The 26496-nt window shown below is 43.6% G+C and overlaps 1 protein-coding gene across 1 annotated transcript in view; it reads left to right on the top strand.

The window, feature by feature from the left end:
* The window catches only part of mthl1 (adhesion G-protein coupled receptor methuselah-like 1), a 208968-nt gene that overhangs the window by 170930 nt on the left and 11542 nt on the right, over positions 1–26496 (top strand). The window contains exon 6 of the mRNA XM_031994535.2: positions 20948–21086. Coding sequence (XP_031850395.1) covers positions 20948–21086 — 139 coding nt within the window. The remainder of the gene's footprint in view (positions 1–20947; positions 21087–26496) is intronic.

Below are 26496 nucleotides of genomic sequence, written 5' to 3'. Positions count from 1 at the left end.
TGTCTACACAACCACACGAAATCAAACATATATTTCAGGTCGTCGAATTCGGTCTGGAACGCACTGATAAACGATCTAACGAAAACCTATGGAGTTCTACAAATAAATATAGCTTGCCCACGATATGTCCTTCATAAACAATATAATAAACATCTACGTTCCAAGCAATGCGTTTATTCCAATAACTTTGGTTCATCAGCCCATAAACAATACGGTTTTGTATACTTCTGTTATTTCTAAAAATGAATAGAAACACATTTTCTTCATCATTATTAAAAATTATTAGTACTTTCAATGATCAGTCATTAGTATCAATTCTTGTGAAAAAAATAAATTGATAAAAATAAGTAGTAACTTTTAAAAATAAAAGAACTATACAAAAACCGCATTATTTATGACACGCCACAATACTTTTAAGGACACTCGTTCATCGCTTCCAAGCAGGAACACTCTATATACTCGTGTGCACAGGGAATCGAGATAATAAGGAGCCGAACGACAATGTCGCGTCTTTATTCGTGGCCAAGGTTCCAGCTACGGTCGGAGGCTATTTAACGAGCAACCTCCGTAATCCACATCCAGTGCACTCCGTAATCCGGCGAGCATACTCTTCCCACCCCTATCGTCCCGCCTCTACCTATTCGCCGCCTCTGGCCCACCAGCGCGCGAGCGTGTCCATACATCCAGCGCGTACATATTCGTTTCAAACAGTAGCAACTACCGGCGTCGCGTATTAATCTGCCGCGGTCGCGATATTTATCGACGCCGAGGAACGGCCGCCGCCCCCGCATCGCGAATTAATGTTTAGCTTTTATATCGTTTGACAAATATAAACGTCTGCCGCGCAGGACTCGCTCGCCTGTGTATTTTCGTTTCGGTTTCCGGACGACCGGCGCTGGTTTGGTTTTCGGCCCGGTCCCGACTCGCCACGCGGAACCCCCAACTCGCGTTTTATTGATCGTCCACTGCGATTTTATTGGCTCGGCCCTGTGACGTGCTCGCGACCGAAATCCTTCTATCGCGGGATAGCCTCCCGCGTGAGGCCGCGACGGTGTTTCGGAAGCGGCTGGAATTCCAGCGAGTTTGCAAATGTGCGCCGTGTTTATGGGGGGAGGGGGGCGATCTGGAACGCGAACTCTTGCGAAACGGTTGAGTCACGAAGTTGCGATTCGGATAACGGTGATTTACTTCCGCGCGGGAATATACGATTTCTGAGCAATTTATGGAACGGCGGATATCTGTAAAGAGAATTACTTATTGTTCGAGTGAGAGTGTATTTGATATGCTGAGATTGGTTTTAGCAAGGAAATTAGAATTATTTTGTTCGGAAATTGTGGCACTGGGTTTTAAATATTGCAGTAGGAATGATGTTCGTAGGTGATGGTTTCGGATCTCAGATTTTTCATTTAACCCCTTGCTGAACGATTTACTTTTCGACTATGATCAATGCAAATAATTCTAGGCATATTTAGTCTAAAGTATAATTATTGATAACAGAAGAATAATATTTAATTTGAAATCAAAGGGTTGAGTAATACTTATTGTCGCGATGTAAGGTGTTATTGAATACTCGCGACAAATATGTTTGCAAGTTATTTATTTATGTAGACGAGTGTTCGGAGGCAGAACGGGTAATCTGCTTCCTCGCGTCTTTCCGCTTTATTTATCTTCGTCTTCGGAAAGGCGGTACCCCTTGGAAACCCCTAGGGTGGAGCTAATTCTCTTCTCCAACGTCGCCTCGATTTTTGGCAGGGGAAAAATTATGAATTTCTAATTCGGAATCTTTTTGCCCCGAGCCGCGCTGACCGTGCGGCTGAAAAAGCCTTAACGGGACATGGCTGGCAGCGTTTATGGTAGGATAGCCTATTCAGCTACGCACGTGTAAAAAGTGTAAAATATTTTCGCCGACTTACAGACTTTAGGGTAGGCTTAATTGCCTATATCTAAACATCTGTAAGTGATCAATGCTATTTCCTACCAACGCTGCGAGCCACGTACCGCTACACTTATGCTTGTTAAATTTTGTTTAAAATCTTCACCACGAGTCTGACACGTTGTTATATGGCGAGGGGTTAAGGGTCCATTTTAGAGGAACTTGGCTCCATAAAGTATAGCGTTTACTAGAAGTAGAGACAGTGAACCATATACAGACAAACTTTCCCCTATATCTTAGAAGCGTCGCACCCAAAACCATTATTTGACATTTCCGTCTTATCTTCGCTCAAAGAATGGTCCTACATAATAAATTAATATTCATTGCCGTCCATTTCCGAACAATTCAACTATACACCAGTTCTCTCTATGAAACTGGCAAGACTCACGAATCGCTTTCTATAGACTTCGGCTCTTCAATTCCGTTTCTTTTACAACCGTACAAAGAATCCTCGTCGCGTAGCGCAGAAGCCAGTGGACCGGTGCTTGTTAAAGGTCCAGGAAGCGCGTGTTGCTCGCCGACGAACGATTGTGAAAATCTGACGTGTGTCAGGTAGCCACCCACGCGATAGGCGCCAGAAGGCACCGGTATCACGTAATCGCGTCGGCGATCGTAACGAGTGCCGCTGCGTCTAACCCACCGCGGCACTCGAACGTGTCAATCCGTTAGCCCGGGGGTGGCAGCCTCTCTTTCCATTTCACCCCGCCCACCCCTTTTTTCGCGCAAATAAAGCTAAGCCGGACAAAGGGTGGAAGCGTGTAGCCGGGAAATGCGTAGGAAATAGAGTCGCAGCCGTGGCGCTAAATCAGGATAATGGTGCCCCATGGGAAGCTGTGTCGCACTATCGCGAGTTGTTACGTCCTGACACAATGCTTTCGCGCGGCGGGGCCGACGGACAGAGACAGAGGCTCTGCAACGGACGTTACCCTCGGCATCATCCCTCCACCCTTTTCTCGTCCTCCGACTTTCCGCTTCCATTCCCGCCGCCCTCTTCCACTTTTTCGTCTTCTTTTCCGTCCTCACACAACCCTACCCGCCCCCTTGTTTCCGGGGACGAGATCAAAACACTCGCCGCGAAACGACGACGGGAGATTTAAAACAGTTTACGCAAATACGCGTGTACACCCAATTAAATTTTGATTTTCGGATGTAATTTCTGTGCTCCGCCAACGAGAACCGTTCCTCCCTCGAACCCCGTCCGCTCTAGTCCCCTTTCCCAGTTACCCCTGACACTTCGCGCTCCCCTCCGTCTCTCTGTCACACGGGCACACCCCGTAACAGCGTTGGCCCGAGACGATGGGGGCCGAGAGATAAACCCCGGCGCCAGTCAGTCCAACCCCTACATGAGCGGAACCCGTGATGGCGTTCCCTGTCGGTACGGTTATCCTCGCTGTGTTCTGACAAAAGCACCGACAGGTAATACTATCAGGTGAGCGAGGAGGGTGCAGGTGCGCGGAGCGTAACAATTATACCAGACCGTATAAACGGGGTGGGTAATGCATGGCACGCGTTCCTTCATTTGTGATTCCTTTCTGTAACGGAGGGTTTGAAAATTAATACCCGCCCACCCGCTCGTAGAAAATTCATAATGAATTAATGTTGGGGGAAACAATACTGCGACTGCCGGCAGTTGAAAGTATAATTCTTTGTCTGTTACGTCACCACCTTGTTTCTTCGTTTTTCTCCCGTGGCGAGAAATCTCACGCGAGTACTATCGTGCTGAAAGACGGTAAAGATTAGAGGAATATCGCTTTTAAAAGATCAACATTACTACTATTTTTTTATATGGACTAATCGAGAGTAGACTAGTCGGTTAATCAAAAGTACTCAGTATCAGAAGCAATTAAGTCTGCACTACTTTAATTCAATTATGTAGGTACACCGTTGTAATAATTAGAATGCGAATCGTTATGCATTTATGATAAATTTGAATAAAAACAAATTTGGAAGTCAAAAATAGCGTAGAATGATCACGATATAAACAATTATGTCAAACATTCACATTAAATCGCCTTTTAAATTTTTCAGGAGAAAAGATTTCTATCATAATCTAACGTTCCTAACTATATCCTTAAAAATTTTAATTTTTGTATTGTACTAATAATCAAACTATCATCCCTCACCTCGCAGCCGCATACCCAAAACTTCTTTGTCGCCCTAATGCCGCACATTACCTCTGAACGAAAATCAAACAATTCCAGTCAACGCGAAATCTATTTAACAGGCAAAAATTCAACCACCCTCGTAACACGACAAACAAAAATCCTAACAGTCGGACGCAAATCGGTATAGAGGAGGACGAGAGCGAAAGTGGAGTTTGAGGGTTCCGACGTTTCCCAGCCCAGTGGAGGGCGGAACGGCGTCTAGGAGGGTGAATAAACGGTACATAAGAAAACTCATTTACCAGCACATCGAAACGATCCGTGGCTCGATGCCGGGTAGAGACCGGCTAGCATTCAGGTCTCTCCCTTTCTCTCTCCCGCTCTTCCGCCCCTAACTTCGTGCACTGGCATTCTGGCGTTTCGGGTGTTCCGTCGCGCCCCATAACAACGTAGGCCGAAACGATGGGGTAGAGAGATAAATCTGGTGCCAGCCAGTCCCAACCCCCCGCGAAACCCGCCGAAACTCTTGTTCCCCTCTCCTAAGCCGGCTAACTACCGTGCGGCCCACTAAACTGCACACGTAAACGCACACCGCGTCGCGCGCGCGTTTAAGCAGCTTCGATATCCTAGCTCTTCCCCCTCCTGCGCGCGGATACGTGTTATTACTGCACCTGCACGATCCTCCTGCGCACGCCGGTTATCGTCCGACAAAAAACAGCCGCGGAACCTTCGTTGCGGAGAGAGTCGCGGCCAATCTTCTGACAGGAAATCGGCCTCGTCAGGAGGTTTCCTGTATCGCGGGGGAACACGCTGGCAGGATAGACGCTCGATTCGCGCAACGACGATTCTAGAGGATGTTGCGGATAGAGTGTGTTCGATTCGATGCCAGAAGAAACCGGGAAAAGAAATTCTGGGCTGGTTAACGGAGATTACCGGCTTTATCTCCATTGTTCTGGACCGGGGGTTGTTTTTTCCTCGGGATTGCCGGGAGAACGATCCGCCAGCTGGATAACCTAGTTAGGTCTATTAGACTCGGAGGCTGGAGGATGCTGGGATCCTGCTTCGAATCTCTGATGCTTATGGTTTCGATATGGGGTTAACCCTGTCCTTACTTCTCCGCGAATAAGGTTTCTGTGTGAGTCTTCGGGAAGATTTAGGCTTGCAAAGAATTACTTAATATTATACTCTTAAACTGTCTTAATAATTTCTGCTGATAGATTTTACTAGCCTCTCCGTAGTAACAAATAAACATTTTTCTCTACGGTACAACAATAAGAAAAAGCGAATGCTGAAGTGTGAATGTCGATTATAGTTGGCACTAGTAGTGAAAGGGTTATTTGTGCATGGTTACTTCGGAAGATTTTACTTGTTCGATACTCGAATTCTTCTCGGTCAAATTAAATTTAAAAGGTACCTACAGCCTATCTACAAACTTGTATTTATATGAACAACTCTTCGCTACATGTCGTTGAAATTACAAAGGGTAACGGGGACTGTGTCGAACCGGAAGCACTATAAAGAAAGAATGACATCACCTACTTCCTCAAAATTCCATGATATCTGCGTTCAAATGGAAATATCGATCCACTCTCGGTCTTATTACGCAGACTGCAGGGATCACACTGTGACGAAAAAAGGAGCCGAGACGACACGTTCCGCCGGCAGTTGCCCGGCAAGAGGAGGAATATTCAACTAACGTTCGCATTCATTAGAATGGTAAATCTCCGGGCTATCCTCCGTATCTATGCAATCTCATGCCCGTGGAAGTTCGGCAGAGCCTGGAACACCGGAGACCCGTAACGATAGGATTAGAGAGATAACCTGTCCGACTCGACCGTGCGAAACGCCACCCCCTGTCCCCTTGGGCTCCGCCAACATCCGTGGCTCAGCGGAGGCTCCCCCGCGCCGCGCCCATCCGGGCCAGCTTTGCAAGCGCGCGTGTGGCCCTGTCGCCCATATTTATTATCGTTTTGTCCGTGCCGCGAACTCTTATTGAAAGATACGAGATCCCCGCGGTGCTCCGTAGCACGAACTCGGCTATCCAGGGAACTTGTTTCGCACCGGCGCGCGCGGCGTTTAATTGGCTGCGGATTCGAGGAAGTGTTTCTGTCATCCGAGGGTACGGAATCGCCAGAGGTCCAACGCGATCGTTGCGAGAATTGGTTTCAATTTCCGTTCGATGTACGAGTTCATGGAATTTCCGAGCGGAATCTAGAAGAACGATGGCAAAGCAGTCAGAGATTAGGAATAGATGCGGATACTTTTCCTGTCGCTGTCTGATCTCTTCGATCATTCTTCGATTGGGAATCTTTGTACAAATTCAAACTGTTGGAAATCTAATCGAAAGAAGAAAATTTTGGCAGAGAATCGTTTTTGTAAGGTACTTTATAGAAAGCACTACACTATGAATATTTTGAATTTTCAAGTTTCCCATAAATGCATCAGAATCCAATATCCAATTGGAGCAGTATCTATAAATTTAATTAGAATTTTGACGTACTGGTTTTTGGAGGAGTTTCTTATAATTTTAATGGAACTGTATTAATGGAGCGTATTGGAACGCTTAAAAATTAAAAATATAAATATTCATGGCATTATACCTCCATTTTCTATAATACTTATGGTTGACTCAAATTAATTGAAATCCCTTCTCGAATAATTAGAAACTTAATACAATCATTAAAGCAAGAAATTATAGAGACTAGTTACCGCAATTGACAAGTTTGTATCTGGTTCAAAATACAAACACACTTCTTCCTCAATATTATACCCCTTTTCATTGTCACATTCCCATTGAATCCGATGAAAACACAATTAATAGGTGCGATTAGTCCGCGGGATGATTAAACGAATCAACTCGCTTCGTTTATCTCGTGATAACAGTAGCGCGAGCAACGAAAGCAGAGTGGAGGATCGGTTGAAAATAAAAGTCCTTTGAATTCCGTAAAAGAGGCAAACTGAAAACCCTGTATGGGAAATTGATAACAATCCACATCCGGTTTGACCGGTGCGCGGCATTAATAATCGAGACCAATCGCGATCCGTTCAATCGATGTAAAATCCGCGCTGAGCATCAATCGGAATTAAAAGAGCAAGAAAATACATCGAGAAAATCGAAAGTGGTCGGCGCGAATTATCGAATTTGCCTTCGGGGTCGGTCAGTGCGAGCTACAGGTTCAAAAGCTCTTGTTACTGTATTCCAGGAAATGGAACTCACTCGAGGATCGCGGAGATAAGGAAACGACCGGTATTCGGTATCGGTCAATTAGAACGAATCCTGACCACGGGAGCGTGAAATGGAGGAAAACGAGTTCGTGGAAACGTAATCGATCGAGGGAGAGAGAAAGGCTGTGAGCAGGGGGTTGGAAACGATTAGAACACACGGGTCGGTAACGAAATGCGGAGGGAGGGAATTAGCGAATGCTAAAGAGGCCCTGGGTTGGAAGTGTACCGGCGGAACCCTTGTTCGAATCCCATCCCCTCCCCAACCGGAGCGAGATCCAGCTTTATTTATCGCGGCACTCTCGTTTTATTGGCCGTGCTCGCAATGAATCGGAATCGCGAGGCCCCCCGTTGGGGAGTCCAGAATTCTCTCTTATTGTCGTTGTCCCGAGGTTCGAGCCTCGTAAACTGCGAGCAACGATCGCGCGGCCGGTCGTGCCAGTTCGGTTGCCGGGCCGCGTAGTTTTGTCGGTGATCGCGGAACTCGAAATAACAACGGAAAATCGAGGCGGAATGGTTTTCAAGATCGAATTAGTCCGATGAACGAGCGTGCAGGGGAGAGAGGGCGTGGTTGTGGCGCAAGGATTTCGATCGCGATCCTATGTACGTGGTAACCGAGCCGAAATTCGTTTTCACTCCAGGTCCCCACCTCGCCCGGAAAATTCGTTTAACGACCGGCTTCGGGGCCAGCAGCGCGCGGCTGGCCAGCGCGGCGCGACGGGCAAAATTTGTTGGCAACGGGTTCGCGGGCTCGTTGCCCGATACGCTGATACAAGCGCGCACAATCACTTTCGATTATCTGAAAAACCGTCGGTGATTAAAATGACGCCGGCGATAAATCTGGCTACAACGCTGGAAAAACCGGTCCTCCCTCGTGCAAGGTTTTCGCGAGATAACACGGGAAGGGGCTTGAGAGAGGGTGGACGGAGAGAAATGCGAGTCGAGGCGAAATAGCGACGGCGTAGCGCGATCTCTCTCCAGCCGGTGGGCTAATTATATTTGACAGCGATTTGTGCGCGCGAATTTAACGCGTTTTTCAAATTCCTCTGCGTTGATTTACGCGCCGACGGCACGGTCTGTCCCATTCTCCCGCTAGCACCTTCCACCGCCGCGGACATTGTAATTGATAAAGCGAGGAAAGGTTGTTGTTGCGCGCGGATCGCCGCTCGTAAATCCTCCGGCGTGGCTCGATGATCCGGAAAAACACCGACAATTACAACGACGTCGAACCATGCGTCATTGTCGCCTTCGCGGAGGAACGACGCCATTAGCGGGACGCCTCGGCTCGGCGACGAATCTATCTGGCTGCGAGCGGTCTCGTTGCGAGCATTCTCGACGTTAATTGCGGCTCGTTGGTTTCGTTGCCAGTTTAATGGGCTACGGACATCTTGGAAGAATGAGAGCAACATTAGATTCGATTTAAATCCTTTTCGCGTTTGATATTACGTTTGATTGATCTGCGACTTTGTCGTTTTTACGAATTTTTTAATAGACGCTTTGTGCTCGAATGTTACTGCAATTACTTCAAGATTGGATATCTATAATTGACAGCTGCGAATGAATAATTTAATTATTCGAATAACCGAGGATTGATACGCGTATTTCTTTCTTCATATTGTTTAATATCTCAATGCGTGCTGTGGATTTTAATGAGAACAGGTTTTAGAAGTTTGAAAAGTTCCTCGCAAAGTAAATTTTCGAGACTGATACTTTGAGGGTTACATGTTGTAGAAACACACGTTCGAAAGGATGAATTTTTTTCTGCGTATGTGTACAGAACTCCTTAAATAAATAAACTCACCATAACTAGGGAATCCTCGTCATCCGACGTGCGTAAAATAATTCATACGCATCGGACAAGTTTCACGCCGCGCCACTCGTCCAATTATCAGTCTAACCGCGTTTCCAACTACGATACCCGATACTCTGGAGTTTGAAATACGAAATTGAATACACTCGCGTGGAATCCAGCCACAGATCCCATCGCACGGTGTTCATCTTTTCCGTCCTGTGATTAATATATTCCTCCAAATTTATTCCTGGCGCCGAAGTTAAAATCTAGCTTCACAGACCTTCCCCCGACTCGTATAATTTCCCGCCGACTTTCATGCTGTTAATCCGAAAGTAGGTATTGTATGTAAAGCTTGGCGAAGGGCCGGTAAAGAGCCGTGGCTAGAATATTAAACGAATGCGGACCTCCGGTGGCCTCCTCTTTTCCCGATCTTTCGTCCGTCCTCTCTGTTAACACTAGAATCACCGAGCACTTGAATCGATTGGTTCAGATTTTCCTATATTCATTAACACGTTGACTACAATGGTATGGTCACTGATAACCGACGCAACTGAATTGCTTGAAAACAATTATAATATGTAAGATGACTGATACTGAATAAAAATGTTTAATAACGTAAGTTGATAATAGTGTTTATATAGAGATTGTGATGCTATGTAATTAATAATTGCTCTTTGAAAGAATAAGTGTTACGTAAAACACTCAAGATTATTGTGACAGTTAACGTGTTAATGTCTCAGAGGAACTTTTGCTCTCTCCAATAAGTATAAATATATATCTAATATGTATCTATTATTACCATCAATAACACAAGAACAAACAAAAGAATTTTAAGTTCATTGCAAGTACAAAGCTTCAAAGATAAAAGCATTAAGAATAACAAAAAATTCTTTCACTTCTTTCTTTGTACAACAAATGATATTAATTTTCATTAAATCGTTCTAAAAATCTTCATCAGTCTCACTCATCATTATACGACAAGGGGTTAATTACCATCAGTGTGTGCTGTTTTCGCGTCTGATCGACTTCGCTCGACTTTTCCCTCATTCGACGATTTCATTGTTCCGCGGAGGAATTGTTCGAAAGCTGTTGCGTCGATCACTCAGACGATCCACTTGGCCCTCGAAATTTCACGGAACCAGACTGGTTTGTCGAAACAGCTCGCGTGACGGGTTCCTCGGTCGTCGAACAACCGGCAAAGAACGCGACGGAATATTAAGCGAACCGCGAATCCAGGTTCTCCCGGTTTTTATCCGGCTGCTCATCAGACCAACTCAAAATTCCGCAGCCGTTGCTGGCGGAACCGGACCGCTCGACCAAAATTCTACAACTTTTTCCTCGGTCGCGGGTCCTCGGGAACGTCCGGTGCCTTCGCGAAACTTTTTCTATCAAGATCACCCAGCTCCCGACGGAACAACCGCGGGACACCGGGCACGTCTCTTATCATCCAACTCTAAATAGATTTTGTTCGCGAGAATGAACACGGTACCTATCCGGTAATCCCGCAAGTAATACGGACATAGCGGTAGTTCGGTAATAAGCAATGAAATACTGACTTCCGGAGCAGGTTTTGCGATAATATAAATGTAGGTGTAAATTGTGCGTATTAACCCTCTGCGGTCGAATTAATTTTATGCACAAAGGAAATTTACGACTTGTTTTGAAACTTCAGTCAGATTTAATGCAATAATGGATTAGTAGAATTAGTGGGATTCATTCTACATAAATTATTTTAATAATAAACATTTTAATCCTTTAAGTTTTATTTATGATTTATTAAGTTTGTATTTTAATTGTTTCCATGTTATATGATTGGAACGGTAAAAGAGTTCTGTTAGATACTGTTCGCCTTAAGACCGCAAAGGATTAAAAGGTTGGACTCATTTGATTAGTTAAACCGGTAATGCTTCATTTGAAACTGATTTTGTAAGTAACGAAACAATTCGTTTTATGAAATATTTGTCGGCGAGTACGAGTATTGAATAATACAAGTTTCCACTATAATTTTGTATTAAACATAGTTTTGTAATATTAAATTACTCAGTAAGTAAGTAAGACAGTAAGTTGTCTACCATCCGATGTAAGAGTTTTTGTCGATCTATCTTATTAAAGTTAACGAGAAACAGTTTAGGAAGCTCATTAAGAAGATACATCTTTAAAGCAATTCTTTTGAAAAGTTTCCTTCGACAAAGAGATTGGAAAATTAAAAGAAAATTGAACGTGTAATGCAGGGAACGATGGGAAATTGCTGGACGATTAATCATTGTATGCAGATCGTTTCATTTTCGTTTTTTTTTAAAGCAGGAAGAATACTTGTATTATTTATGGGCCGAGCTAATGCTTCTTGTGCGGCTGCTCTGCCGAGTCTGCGTTCCCAGTAATCACTGTTTCTAATTAGACTTGGAACTTACGCGTGGTCTTGCGGGCGTCGGATGCTGACCTCCTTCCGGTTAGATTATGTTCGTTCGAGCGTGAGAGATATACACGGTTAGGTTTTTGCAGGGACAACTTGCCCAAGTTGGAAATAGGGATGAGGGAAGATATAGGGATTGTCGGAATGTTCTTGCGCGCCCTGAATCTTGATCCTCATGCCCCCAAACTGGTCCCCATAGATGATCAGGAATTAATTGTCCCTAGTAATCATCGAACATAAATTCTCCAAACCTATACGTATTCTGGATGCTTTGACTACAAATATTTTCATATTTACCGGGCGATGAAGAAAATTAGCGCTCAAACATGTTCCCGCGTTTGTCAATCATTTGCACGACCCTTTGAACACACCCCTATGAGGTCAATGCGTGCACGCAAACACAATTTACGAGCGTACACTCTACAATCAGGCTTCCGTGTTCGCGAAACTTCGTTTGATGATGGATTGCACGAATTTCGAATTAATGATCGGTAGTCCGCGAATAACCCTGCATGTTATGGCCCGTAAAAATATATAACGAGTTTGATACGGTCACAGATTGCTATTATTTGACAAGTAATATTTTATCTGTCAATAATTACTTAATTGTTTTTTATAAATTCTTTTTAGAGAAAGCTTGGCTCAACTATTCTAACAAACGTTTTCAAATATTCTCAAATATGATATTATTTGTGATAAATATTTCACAAACTTAATTAACATAACCCATCGAGTAAGTTTAATTTATTGAAATTGTTGTATAAACTGTTCTATTGAACTTAATTAACATAGCCCATCGAGTAAGTTAAATAGAACAGTTTATACAACAATTTCAATAAAGTGTAAATACAGCTTCAGTAGAATAGTTGCAGACAGTTTGTTTTAGAGTCAATCCGCATTATAATCAAAAGATTGTAAAAAGATAACGAAATTTACAAGAAAGGAAGAGAAGAAGAAAGACTAGGGCGAATCGCCGAACTCAAGAAACGTCAGGGCGAGAGCGTAATGAAGGAGTTACGAATCTTTGGAGTACACGGGGGCCAAACTGCCGTCTATATTTGCTGGGTTTTGGCGGGTCGCCAACAATAGCTGTTTCGGCCAGGTTATATCTCACTCCATGGCAAGCCATAACAAACATAAGTGAATTATGCCGACGCGTGCCGTTCGATACTTTACGGAGGCGATTAATCCTCGCGTCGAAAACGCAGCCACGAGATCAATTGCGCGATCTGAGCGTCCGTCGCCCGTCATCCTTTCACCCTCTCTTCCGGTATTTTCCTCTCTAACGACGCCGATTTATCCCGCCATTATCCGTTTAACCAATTTTTCAGCTGCCCCAACGAAATTTTTCGTGAACGACAACGGAGGGATCGATTGATCGATAGAGGGGGATTAAACGATCGAGAAACCATCGAACGGACACAGGGACGCGTTCAGCGAATCAGCCGCCGAGATTCCGAACATCAATGGATTAACAGGCTATTAATTTTATAGCGAATACTATCGTAAAAATATTAACAACTAACATCACTGCCTTACTACCGGCAGTAACCGCTTCGCCGGTGGTAATAATGAAGTTAATAACGAAGTCTTTATGGTTTGGGGAATGCTCTATCGGTATTACTCCCCGTCTGCTATCTAAAATCGGTGGAGATTAATTTCTTGTGAGAGCAGAATTAAAATCGGCTTCCTGCAATTTATGGTGTACCATAGAATTTTAGAATTCAATGGAGGAAAAAGGTTAACGGACTTCAACGAGGTTCTCATTTTTGCCCGGGGCCTTATAGCTTCCTTAATAGAGACTAGGAATGTAATTTAATTTATAACTTTATTTGTGTCCTTTCCGGAGTGCGCATTAATGTCCAAACACAGGTATAAACGCGTGACACGAACTTCTTCGGTTCCTCTTTATTCGCGGCTTCTTCCTCTTCGTTTATCTCTTCCTTCCCCTTTGCCTTCGCCGCATTTGCATCCTTCCAGTAATTTCCCCTCAGCTTTTAACTTCTAGCTTAATCGAACGTTTCTTTAGCTCCCACAGATTTTAACACAATCAATCACTAAAACCCTACGTGCATCCTCGAACATCCTCGGCCTATCAATCTCTTTTCGGATTTACTTCCCCCATTACGTACCATCGATTTCCCATCAGCGACGGTCTGTAGGTACCGTTAACTCCCCGTTCGCTAAAGGACGCCGAAAACGCGCGATCATTCAGTGAGAATTTTGATCGCGCTATGGGGTGAAAGTTCGCGCACTCGACAAAAATCTACGCGTGCTGCTGACAGCTGCGATATCCTCGAGGCGACCCTTCGGCCAGGATGAACGCGGCAACTGGGTCAGCTGCAGCTCCAATATACGGGAACGAGGGTGGAGCGCGTGCATCGGCATCCGTGAAAGTTCGCGGCGTAAGGATGTTATTTATGAGTTTGTTTGCGGACGTGCGCGACCCTCTCGCCGATAAGTGGTTAGAAGAGAGGCAGCCGCCTCTCTTTCTCTTTTGATAGAGCGTGCTTCTGGCAGATTGCACGTGCGACGCGGTTACGGGGTCGTCGGAGCGGGATTTTTCTTTTCATTTCGAATCTCGTAAGAGGTTTCTTATAACAATATATGTCCTAACATTACACATAGGATAAGTCTAGCATCGTTTTCCCGGACTTTTATACAATCCTGAATCTATTCGAATTAAGTTTACAATTTGTCTGTAGTTTTTGCGATAGCTGTTGATGCGAGGTGCACGATAGACTGATACGTTTATATTATGATCACTTTTGTAGATATTTTTGTAATCCTTATGTTCGCAACTAAGTACTTGGGTGTCCATTTTCAAACTTTCTTCCACGCAGTTTTTATTTGCGCTCGGGAAAGTCGAAAATGTTTTACAATTCAATTTTTTAAAATATTTTTATATTTTAGTTTATGTTTCGAAAATGAAGAATTTATGCAGAAATACTGTAATATTAAAGTTGGATAACTGCAAACGTTTCAGTTGCCAGCATAAGGGTTAAAAGTACTATAAAATACGTCGACTGTATTCAGTCTAATATAATCGACTAGTAACTTAATTTAATCATAAAAAACCAAAAAGTTACCCAGAGCCCTTAAAAATTTGGGTCAAAACATACCCAGCCACTACCGTCGATGGATTAAGAATTTCATTGCTTAAATTAGCTAGGACCGGTTAACGTAGAAACTCAACGGATCATTTTAGGTTCGCCCGGATAACGGGTCTAGGCAGCGCACGCAGGCAGTTCTTTATTCACCATAAAATTCGTGGCGGGTCCCGGAAATGGATTTCCGCGCCGCAGCTACAATTTTATTATCATTCCCGCATGACAAACTGGCCAATTGCTAACCGCCGATACACTAATAGAGTCATTTTTCATCGCGACGTAAAACAAACAAAACACACACACGTACACACACGCGCGCCCACACGCACAAAGTTACACAGAGATACACATACTGTAAAAAAAGAGAAACTAAAACATTAAACCGCCACGATCCACCGGCAAAAACATGGGGTGGAAATAAAACAGAAAGTTTATTCTTTATTCGATCGATGTAACACGTGTTCACGCGCGACCGCAGAGCCTCGTTCCCTTTCCCGTCGGCTCGAAAACAGTGGCCCGATCACGTCTACGATGGAAATTGCGAGCGAAGGACCGGTTTAACGCTTTGAATCGATGGGGAGCGTCGTTTCATCGAGGATCGATCACCGACCCGGAGCGACGGGAAAACGAGAGACTTCCGTTTCTCCGAATCGGAAGTTTCCCCGTCTGACTATTTAATAGACGAGGGGGGTGGGACAAAAAAGAAGAACGATCGTTTCAAAACCCACCCCTCCCTACCGACGGCAACTCCAATTACTCATCGATCCGGTAATTGTCCCGTTTTTCGTTATTACCTTGTATCAAAGATGGAGCAAGGAAAAAAAGTTCGTTTCCCTCGACCCGCCGTTCCACTGGGTGCACGAAGTGCAGGGGCAGGGTTTACGCGTACAAGGGGGAAAGCAACGTATCAATTTGCTCGGAAACTAGTCATTCCGCGAGCTCTTTGCACACACGCGCACGGTTAGACGATTCGACTGGTGATTCATGAAAATTCACCCCCCAGCCACCCCGTATTCTATAACCAACCCCGCGTTGCGTTGGAACGAAGGTATTCATATTCATAGGTGTTCCGCGAGTTCCGGGAATTTCGCGATCTTGCACGAATCCGGGCACGCACCCCCAACCCTCATCCCTTGGTTTCACCCCTAGACTATTGAGGATTCGATAAGTAGACGCTGTCGTGATCCGACGTAATTTTCGGACCCAGAGCCGAGGATGGATTCGCGTGATCCGCGCGAGAATTCCGTGACTCGGTTTTCGCTCCGTTGCGCTTTCCGGAAGAAAGTTGATCTGAATGGGAGCCGACGGTGATTAGGCTGTTGCGCGGACGAGCTATCGCGGAGATTTCTTCAAGTTCTGGGAAAGTTCGCTGGTTGTTGAGCGAGTGGTCTTTTTGTGCACGATCGTTTGTCGCTGGCTGGTTTCTTTTGCACGATTCTTCGAGTGAGTAGTGAAAGATCGAACAGAAGGAAAGGTGGGTTGTTATTTTTTATGTTTGTATAAATTGTTTATGAACTTACCAACGATTAAGTTAACAGTTTATTTTCCTGTATTTGATAATATTGTTTGACACTGAAATTTCTAAATGCGATTATGAAATTACTTTCATTTCTATAATAGCAGTTTTTGGCGAAACTTTGCGAAGCGATTTGACATTAGTTTAACCGTTTAGCTTGTAGTAATCGTTAACTGTTCTATTTTACTTCAGGTAACATTCTCATTATATTCTCTTCATTTCAATATCAATAATATCATTTTGCAAAAAATCACAAATAAAAACACAACAAATAGTGTAAATAGTAAACTAACAAGTTGAAGAAGATCAGGTAGACCTTACAAGATCCCGACGAGTTTGGCGAACCCGAAATATCCCCGTTGATCCTTCAGAGATCTCCAGATACCCCAAGCGGTCTCTAAAGGGCATTTGAAACGGCGGACTGATAGAAAATAGGCCGTTCCGTAACTAATTGGTTTCCATGGAATCCGGAGGTTTCTGAAATCGGTTCTGCTAACGAGGGCTCCGGGATCGAGCCGCGCGTAACGAAGCAATGGAAATTGCGGGGAATAATGACGCACGAGGTCCAGGGGAACCGTAACCGCGAGAAATATCCGAAAACCCGGCCCGCTCGTAATGGGATCTTGAAAAGGGAAACAAATGGATCCAATTAACGACGCCGAAGCGGCGGAATATTGAAAATATCGGATGGACGTAATTAAAATGCGCCACCGTCCCCGATTCCCACCATCCCCGTCCGACGAATCCTTTTAACGAAATCATTTCTACGTTTTGCCTCAGTGCATGTACACGTAACCACGGAAATCTAGTATCTTCCTCCCACCTCCCTCCCCCTCGGCCGTTGTCCCGCTCTTTCCCGGTGTCTCTCGCCAGGGATTCGTCGGAAATAAACGGGCGACGTAACGGCAGTTTACCATTTCGAACCGCTCACGCAACGGGCACGACACGCGCGTTTCCTCTGCTTGTCTTTTGGCCGTGTCCCTTTTCCGCCCGCCCCTTAAAACGCTACCAAAAACAAACTGTTCCTGTCAGCGGGTCGCCGCGCGGCGACTTATTCCTAACTCCCGTGAATTATCGATCTATTTGCGAGCCGTTCGTGAGATTTTTCCTTCGGCTTCCCCGCCGCTTTATTTCGGTTCGCGTGCGTCCTTGAGGTAGCTCTCCCGTTGGAAGAAACTCGACTGTTCCTCTCGCAAACACACTTCCTGCTTCCCTTGCGACGAGGATCGAAGCAGGATGAATTCAGGAAAGATTGTCCAGTATTTATAAAAGAACTGTTACATTGAAAATATCGTTGATGAGTAACGGGACACTATTTATTTATGGAAGCAAATACATGTGAAAAGAATTGTTGAATAGACCTCCGAGCAAGATTTAGTACCGCGAACAGTCAAACGACCGATTTTAAGATTTAATTTAAAATTGTCTGTTTTTCTTCGCTCATTCAACATCAAATCAATTCCTATGTAATCAGATTAATCAGCTTTTCAGTTTTTATCTTCCCCTCTGGTTTTGTTTTCAATAAGAAAAATTTGTCGTTTAATTTGTTTACCTTTATCTTATAAATACTTGATTGAACTTTTATAGTAAGTATCGGTATATACTAATATAGAATATACTAATAGGCGTTGGTGTGTTTAACATTAAGAATCTAAATGAGATTAGCCCATTTCACCTGATGAACCATCTCACTTGGAATTATCCTAATCAGCGTCTACTCTCTCCGGCTCTATTTATATTCGCCGGATTCCGATGTCCGCGACAGATATCTCGAAGCCGCGACTGCCCGATTTACGCGAGTCTCGCGGAACGAAAAGCTCCGCGGAGCGCAGCCGCCCGCTGTTTACGTTCGCGGAACTCGTCTATTTTCAGGGCGTTTTGCAACCAGAACGCTCCAATTACGCACGTAAATGGAGCACCAATTTGCGCGCGGCGTCGACCGGTATTTATGAACCCGATCGACGCGTTAGCAGTCGACATACTCTGATCGATGATCCTTGTTCCCACTTTGCGAGAATTTTTTACGAATTTTTGCTTTACAACGAATTCGTGATCTTATCTCTTTGGATTATATTAACCACTTAACTTTGAAATTTTCTTATTAAACAGGGTTATTAACGAATCATGTATTAGTCTTGTTCCTATTTGTTTATAAATATAAAATAGTTAGCATTCGATTCCTTCCAACGAAAGCTTTTTATTTTGCAGGAAAACTAAACCGTCCTCCTGAATTTAAAGAAATTGATAAGCTTTAATATTGTCTTTGGTGAATTTGTTGTACCTATACACGTCACGGGCTCAATAGTTGAGAAATTAAAGATACTCAAGTTTCATCATCCATTACTCGATTTAACAAAATAAATGAACCATGGTCGGCTTTATGGTTATTTTAATTAATGATTCCTTTCTACATTAGAAGATTCTTTATGAATTTTCTTTCATGTACTTCTGATAAACGAATCTACAAGTCCTTGAATGAGACCGGAACTTGGCACGAATTGTTTGCCTGCAATTAGCTATCGAACGGTTCATTGTTAATTTAATTTAATACTTCAAAAACCGTTCTTCATTCTCCATTCAGAATTTCGTATCCGATTCGATCTGTGTTCCGCTTGCGAGCCGACGACTCCGTGGCAGAGGAAACGAGAATCGGGAGGCGACCAAGCAGAATGAAACGATTTATCCGTCGCGCGAGCACACAGGAGTTCCCTGGGTCCTGTGAAATCGCGAGGGCGATCGTCGTCGACGGATTTATTTGTCTGTGATCGATTATCGAGCCGCTTTGCTCGTCGTTATTCCTGATTTCCCGCGAATCCCCGTACTCCTTAAATTCGTTTGACGCAGGCGCGAGGCACAGGCAATCTCTCCGCATAGTTTCCTCTTTTCTTCTTGTTTCCACAATCACAAGAATTTTTGTTTTTCTTATCCTCGTGGGAATTTGTTCTTGCATTCCTTCAGCGGGAACGCGACGCCCACGCCCCGATTGCTTCCGTAACTTAATATAACCTCAGGGCGGTGTTTTCTATACCAACGTCCAATCCCTTCAAAACAAGATCAAATATGTCGATTGTTCGTTAATGATGGATTAACCGTTTGAGTGTCAAGCGATGCCGTTACACTACTTAAAAGTGCTAGCTCATCGGTTCGTAGGATTAAATTGAGTTTATTTATTCGTTTGACTGATAATTACTTATTTTTATCCTCTTTATTACATACTTAGAAATTAAAAACGGAACGATTGCACCATTTAGAATTTATTTTATATGAAAATAGAAAGACTTAAGCTTGGCACTTCACATTTTTCAACCAGACTTTTGCAAAAACATGTGACACTCAGACGATTAACCTTCTGCGCTACCATTTAGCCGGGCAAAATCCGGATAGTATTTATATTGTGACTCGTAATATTTGTGTTTGGTTCTAAATTCTGATTAGGAGTGAGATTCGCCAAAGCAATGCAATGTGTTAACTCTTTCATGCAGAATGTCGAGTTACACTCGTAAAGAAGTTCTCAAACGGAAGTTACAAAAATGAAATAAATCAACTATTTTCGGTTTGAATTAAATACTATATTTCTATTATTAATTGTTCCAAAGTAACGATGCATACAGGTGAATTGGGAATTCTTCATTGTTGTCTGGTGAATTATTAACCCCTTACCTTACAATGAGACTCGTAGTGAAGATTTTAAACAGAATTGATCGAACATAAATATTATTCAATTTTTATGAATTCAAATGAAGTATTATTTTTCTGTTATCAATGGTCATATTTCAGAGCAAAAATGTACATAGAGTATGCCTAGAATTCCTCACTTTTTTAAATTATTAATGACAAAGTTGTATCGATTACAGTTGAAAAATAAATCATAGGGCAAGGGGTTAAAGACAAAGGTATCCTAGCGAGCATGGTTACCAAAGAAATGATAGGACAAGAGGGTTGAACGAGTGGAGTTTCAAGAAAAGTCAGATACACGATGGAGAAAGCGAAAAGTTACATACTCGTGGCCTCCGCCGCGAAGTCTACTATCGAATCTGCGATCGTAAACTAGCCGCTAGTTCAAAGCCCTTTCCTAGTTCCGCGATAACAAGCAAGCTGCACCGAAATATAATAAGCAAATCGCGGGTAGCCACGCCAACGAAGTCGTTCACCCGGCCGTCCATCCACCATTTTCCGAGATAGGTTAATCATTAATGGCGGTCGGCGCGCGGTGAACCAGCTTCCGGTTAACTGGCGGCAAAACAACTCGTACTCTGTGTTCCTCGCGGCCTCCGACGATTCCGAACGCCAGACACAGCTGAATCGAACAAGATCCTCCAGCCCGCGCCTTGAATTAAACGTCGTAAAGATAAACCGGCTCTCTCGCCATTCAAGCGATCGCAGGGGTTTATTATTGAACGGAGCGGCCGGCTGATATTTAGAGTGTTTCCAGGTCCCGGCTTCTGTCCCGATCCCCGATCAGCCGTCTCCGTTTTGCTTAAAGGCCGTGCGTCGGTGTGTTGAAAATTATGCAATTAATTTCAAATTACGCGAACGTTAATCGACTCCCGGTCGGGGGCCGCGGATTTGTTCAGGGACCGTTGTTGCATTTATTTGCTCAGTTTTCGTGTTGGAATTGAGGAAATCCTGGCACAACGGAACATTGAAAGGAAATAATTGAATAAACGAATTGAGATAATAGACAAACTTTGGGATAAGCTGAAAAATAAAATAAACCGAACCAAAGAGGAGCGAATGGAGCGGTTAACAAATACTTAACTGCGTCTAACACTCTATGATTAATCTCATATTTTATCTATTAAATTGATATCGTATCGTTCTAGAACTGAAAATAAAAGCTCTCTTGTTTTTTGTTACAGGTGACATGGAGATTCTAGCATACTTCTTCGGACCCATCGGCGTTTTGCTCGCGGTGAACCTCCTGTTCTTCGCAGCGACCGCCCGCGAACTAACGTGCGGCCTGTGGAAGGGTGAATTCGTGAAAAGCACCACAGAAAGGTGAGCGGAATATTTCTATCCGGTTGGCAACCGGAAAGGTAAAAATCAACTAAGTTCCGTCGCAGCCCGCGCGACTGCTTCACCGAGACTCGCAGCGGTAGCAGCCTCGCGGGCGAATGTGTGCGTTCCTGGTTCCGCGAGAGAGACAAAAATATTTACCTGGAAGCTTCCCGAGCGATTCAGCTCGGTATTCTGCATCTCGCGCGTGCACTGTACTCGGGGCCGCCTTTGTTTCTTGTAAATATTTACGGCATTTTTCCACGAACATTCAACAGTCCCGGGCTTCTCTTTTGCAACTCTCGCGAAAAAGAGTCTCCTCGAGAAATGGAAGAAGCGGCAGGGTTGAACTCGGAGAGATTCGATCTCTCGTCACGTCGGGAAGCTTTCCGGTTGAGCATTGCCAGAGCTTCTCATTAACAGCTAGATAGATGCAGCAGCGAATTAGGCTCGGTTATTTTCAGTTCGAGAGTGCCACACTTGGGCTAAGCTAGGCCCACTAGAGATCTAGATTGCGTTAAGCTTAACAGACGTTGAATCACCACCGCTTGAAAGCCCGCAATTCGCTGTTTTAGATCTGAGATAATGTATTACGTATTATCCGTTGATAGGATTATACGATCATCAATCACCCACAAACAAACACACATTGAAAGACCCTTCTTGTCATAGTATTGGCCCAGCTGCCTAAACTCTATCAATATAAAGTATGTTCGAACCCTAGGCTCTTTTTGTCGAACTCGATCAGTTTTCTTTATTGTATCCGGCACTAACAACGTCACCTTATTCGCAGCTTTTTGTAAGTGATTCATACTTATTACTGTCTTCAAAGAGTCCAGAACGGTTCGGTCGTCGCGTGCTTCGCAGGACACCGATTATTTGATAGTAAGAAGTTATTATTACTTAAGAAGTAATAGTAAATCTAAATAACAGTCACTGACCGCGGTTTTATCCGTTATTAGCCTATAACGACAGTTTTTGCTTAGCCAGATACGCATTCGCCCTGGAGTTCTCTCGAAGTTAACTATCCATTAAATATCTCATACATAACTTGCAGAAAACCCTTTATAATAAAAGCTACTATAATTCCCTTTAATGCGCGCAGTTAAGGTTGTTATGAGATGAAACAACCTACCATTTAAACACAGAATGAAAATTACCACGTGTTACCAACACGCTCGCGTGATGTTATTCGAAACTCCAGCTTCACAGCGCAGCCGTATATTTATACAAGCCTTTGAAACTTTCTATTATTTTCTACAGAATATAATAGCAACGATAACCACTATCCGACACATAAAATTTGCTAATTCGGTACATTAAAGTATAAAACGAATATCCTAAGGGTACTGCGAAATAAAAGCTCGAGAGAAATTAACGTTATAAGAGAATCAGTATTACCTTTCATTGATGCGAGTGCATTAATATTACCGGCGTCTTCTATCATCTTTCCCAACGTAATTTCCCTTCTCGTTCCTCATATTTCTCCCCGTTTTCGTGTTACAACCGCGAGAGATATCCAAAAGAATTGCTACCTCCGTGCACGCCCAAATAATTCAAAGATTCTTGGTAAAAGGGAAACCGTTTTCAAAGGGGATCCATTACCGTTCCCGCGAGATAATCATCGGGACGTCGGGCTGGTTTCTATGAAATCGCGCGAAACTCTGCAGAAACGATTACCGTTTGCCGAGCCGCGGCTGGTAAACCTGGAAATCTTAAACCGCGTTACGGCGAAGTTAAAGAAGCTCGTTTATTTGGTTGGCCGGCTAGGACGGTACTGCAAGAGGGCTAGGAGGAGGGAAGCCACGCGATATACAACGATTAACAGGAGCCGAGGCAACGGAGGAACACCGGTAGCTGCCGGGGTTTCGTGCAACGCGATACATTCGCAATCACGAGAACGGAGTCCGCCTTTATTGCTCGCCTGGCAGGAACGATACTTTATTTCGGCGTGAAGGACAACACCACGAGGCCGATAAATACCAAGGATAACTAGTTCCATCGGTGGGTCCAGAGCGCGCGACGTTACCGCCGGATAATCGGGATCATCGAACGCGCTCAGCCTCGGGACATCCGCTTAACGCGTTCACTGGCTCGGGTCCTGAGGAATCCCAATGCCTTTAAACTCCTTGAAACAAAGATGAAGATTAACGAGCGCAGCGTTCACTATTTATAACACAATCGAAGGCTGCGCCGAAGATACTGGATAGTTCAGAGAAAAGAAACAACTTTCGATGCGGGAGTGAATCGAGCCAAACGCGATCCAAACGACGCATTAATAATGACAATTGAAACACAACTGTTCGCTCGATTGTAGGGTACTTTCCGTAATTGTCAATTAGATCTATAATTGGCTGCATCAGAATTACAGGTCAGCGATAGTTAACGGAAACGAATACTAATTGCGTTAACCGCTACATTTTGAGTGGCGCCGATAAACTACAGATATTTATGCAAATCCACGTTCGCTCGGATCATTTCGAGAAATTTAAAAGTCACAATATCTCGTTCCATTAACGATTTCAGCGGGAAACAATATAATGTTACATCGAGCTCTATTATAATTTTCAACTCATTGAGCTCCGTTCGGTCTCTTTAGCCGTAAATCCAGAAAAATCTACCGTCCGCGCATTAACGACTATTTACCACACAAAATTCCCTCGTAACATTGACGGAAACGCAATCATAGAGACCAGCGTCCAATTCGAGAGTCCGCACCGCGCCAGTCCGTCCAGTTACCTTGACCAGCGAACACGATGAGTCACTTTGACCATTTTCGAAAAGCTGGCTGGTTCATGAAACTCGCGGTTTACAAGCGTATCTGCGGGGACGCTGGCGAGGCAGGCGCTTCGAACGAAGCCGAAGGTGTGCCGTAAACCGCGGGAATTCTCGGAGAAAATTTTCCAGATCGATGCGAAAAATATTATCTTCCATTCCCTGCGGTCCCAGCGCGGCATTCCCCTTCCCACTCGCATTTCTCTGATACGCGACGAGCGCCGTTTGACGAATCGCATCCCTTTTTTTTCGTCGGATATTTATGCGATCCCGCGCGCCGCGAGCCTTTTTATAGAGCGACGCGACTCAAAGGAGAATTTATTTTATCACTGCCGCGCCGACAGATATCAGGCATCGAATCGTTATTTTCCATTCGTTCACTGGGTCCCTTCGTGCCACCTTTGCTCCCTCGTCCCGTGCGCGAAATTGATATTGACGATCTCAATTTGCGATTCTCTTTCAACCGAAGCCCTACCCCTCTCTCTCACTCCCCCCCCCCCCCTCTCTGTCTCTCTCTCTTTTACCCGTTCGCTTTTCTCCTCGTTTCCATACCAGCCGGAATACGCCAGCCATAATGGCGGATACAGATTCTCTGTAGCGCGCGTTCGTTTTCCTCCCCGGTCTCACCCCCACGCGTAATTTCGAGGTGCGCTGCCGCTCTCTTTTTCATCTGATCCCGTGTTCCGCTGATACGAATATTCGGCTGGTAAGCGAGCCACGGAGACAGAGGGAAGGGGAACTAATGAAAAAATTACGATCGAGACCTCCGCATCGCGCGGTTTGTCGAACGGGGTAGCTCAGGAGTTTTTACATAGTCACGCGGAAATGAATATTTTTAAGCTATGACCACATTTTCACACATTTCACATCGTTGTTCAGATTTTCCGTGAGTTTCCTTGTTTAAATAAGCTGATGCTCAGTTAGATTATACAGGATATCATGTACTTGGTGGTAGAGTCGAATAGAGGCTGATTTTGTGGCAAGAAATACGTCAAAAATATACAATAAAATGTTTTGATATGAGGCTCTGTTTTGGAGAAAATCGGCTTTGAATATTCGTCGGGCACGCGTGCATTTGTTCGTGACTCGTTATTGGTTCTCACTGTAGATCAATGTTTCGATTGAAGTTTATGTTGATAAAAACTACCAACGTCATGAAAATGTTTACTGTATTGAAGAGTTAAAAATATGCAATGAAACAGGAAATGAAATAATGAAATTTCTATGGGCGCTTTCTAACGCATTCTGTTGTTGTAATATATGCAACGCTATGATAAGTAGAGCGTACGTCGATTCCTCTTTCCTCTATGCACTTTTAGCTTAAGGGTAGCCGGCTAAGACTTGAAAGGCTTACTGTAGGGTAGTAAGATAAATATTTTTTGTGACGCTGGAAGTCTTTATCAACATAAACTTCAATCGAGACAATGATCTAGAATGAGATCCAATAACGAGACGTGGTCAAGTGCAGGCGTACCCAGCGAATATTCAAAGTCAATTTTCTTGATAACAAAACCTCATGAAATAATTTTATCGTATACTTTCGACTTATTTTTTGCCACAAAATCAGCATCTATTGTATTGTTGTACCACCAGTTACATGACACCCTGTATTTTACAGTTATAGTTTGGAAGTGTCCGTTTTTACTAAGTAAATTCGAGAATGCTGACTGAACCTTGATTGAGGAATAAAACTCGAATCAGACTACTCCTTCGTGCACATCAATGTTGCAATAGAAACGAGCGCGTAGAATCTTTTTCGAAGTGCACAAATAAATACCGGACGCAAAAATAGAAGTTGTTTTCCGATCTCTGTCAAGGTTGATCCGCAGATCTATGTTAACACGATGTTTTTCTATCTCCACCAATCCGCTTCTCTTTTACGGCCCACCGTGTACAGGATGTCCCTGTATCTTTCAAATAAATCTCAATCGAGCGAATCGCTCGCTGTCTTCTCGACATCTTTTTTAAACGGAATTTATTTTTTCAATAAAAAGGTTGGTTTACAGAAAAAGTGATATATTACTAAAAATAAACATGTAACTAATTTTTTTCAACCTAAAACCAAATACTTTATTTCCGTCAGCAATATTCAACCCTCAAAGCAGACACATAAACGTTGTCATTTTCCAGTGAATTAATCTCTTGCGCTATGATTTCCTCCAAAACTTTGCCCGACAGAACTATTTTATTATTAACAAATTTACTAAAATAAGAATAAAATTCTATGTTCATACTACGTATATCCTTTAAGAAACAGCAATCAATAGAAAAACAGTAGTCAATTCGCAATCAAAGTAACCAAATGACACTTATATTTATTAAACTACATTAAATGTTCGTCACAAGTCGCACTCAAAGGCAATAGATTACAACCTTTAACCCTTTTCTCTCGATTTAAGTGTTGTTGGGTGTAAACTTTTATTTATTTTTAGGGAAATGAATTAATTTAATTTACAGCGGTAGAATTCAACGTTTTATATTTATTTTCTTTATTATTATTATAAGATTTAATTTTTATAATCTGTTCAAGCACAGTACTTTTTCAAACAATTTTCAACGTTCTATAACAAAGTTGTATTGTCATCTTCAGCATGATATACGAGTATAAAGGGTTAAAACAGCTTATCTGGAGCACAGT

This window comes from Nomia melanderi, chromosome 11, assembly GCF_051020985.1.
Source record: "Nomia melanderi isolate GNS246 chromosome 11, iyNomMela1, whole genome shotgun sequence".
Lineage (NCBI taxonomy): Eukaryota > Metazoa > Arthropoda > Insecta > Hymenoptera > Halictidae > Nomia > Nomia melanderi.
This window is presented reverse-complemented; position numbering and strand designations above follow the sequence as displayed.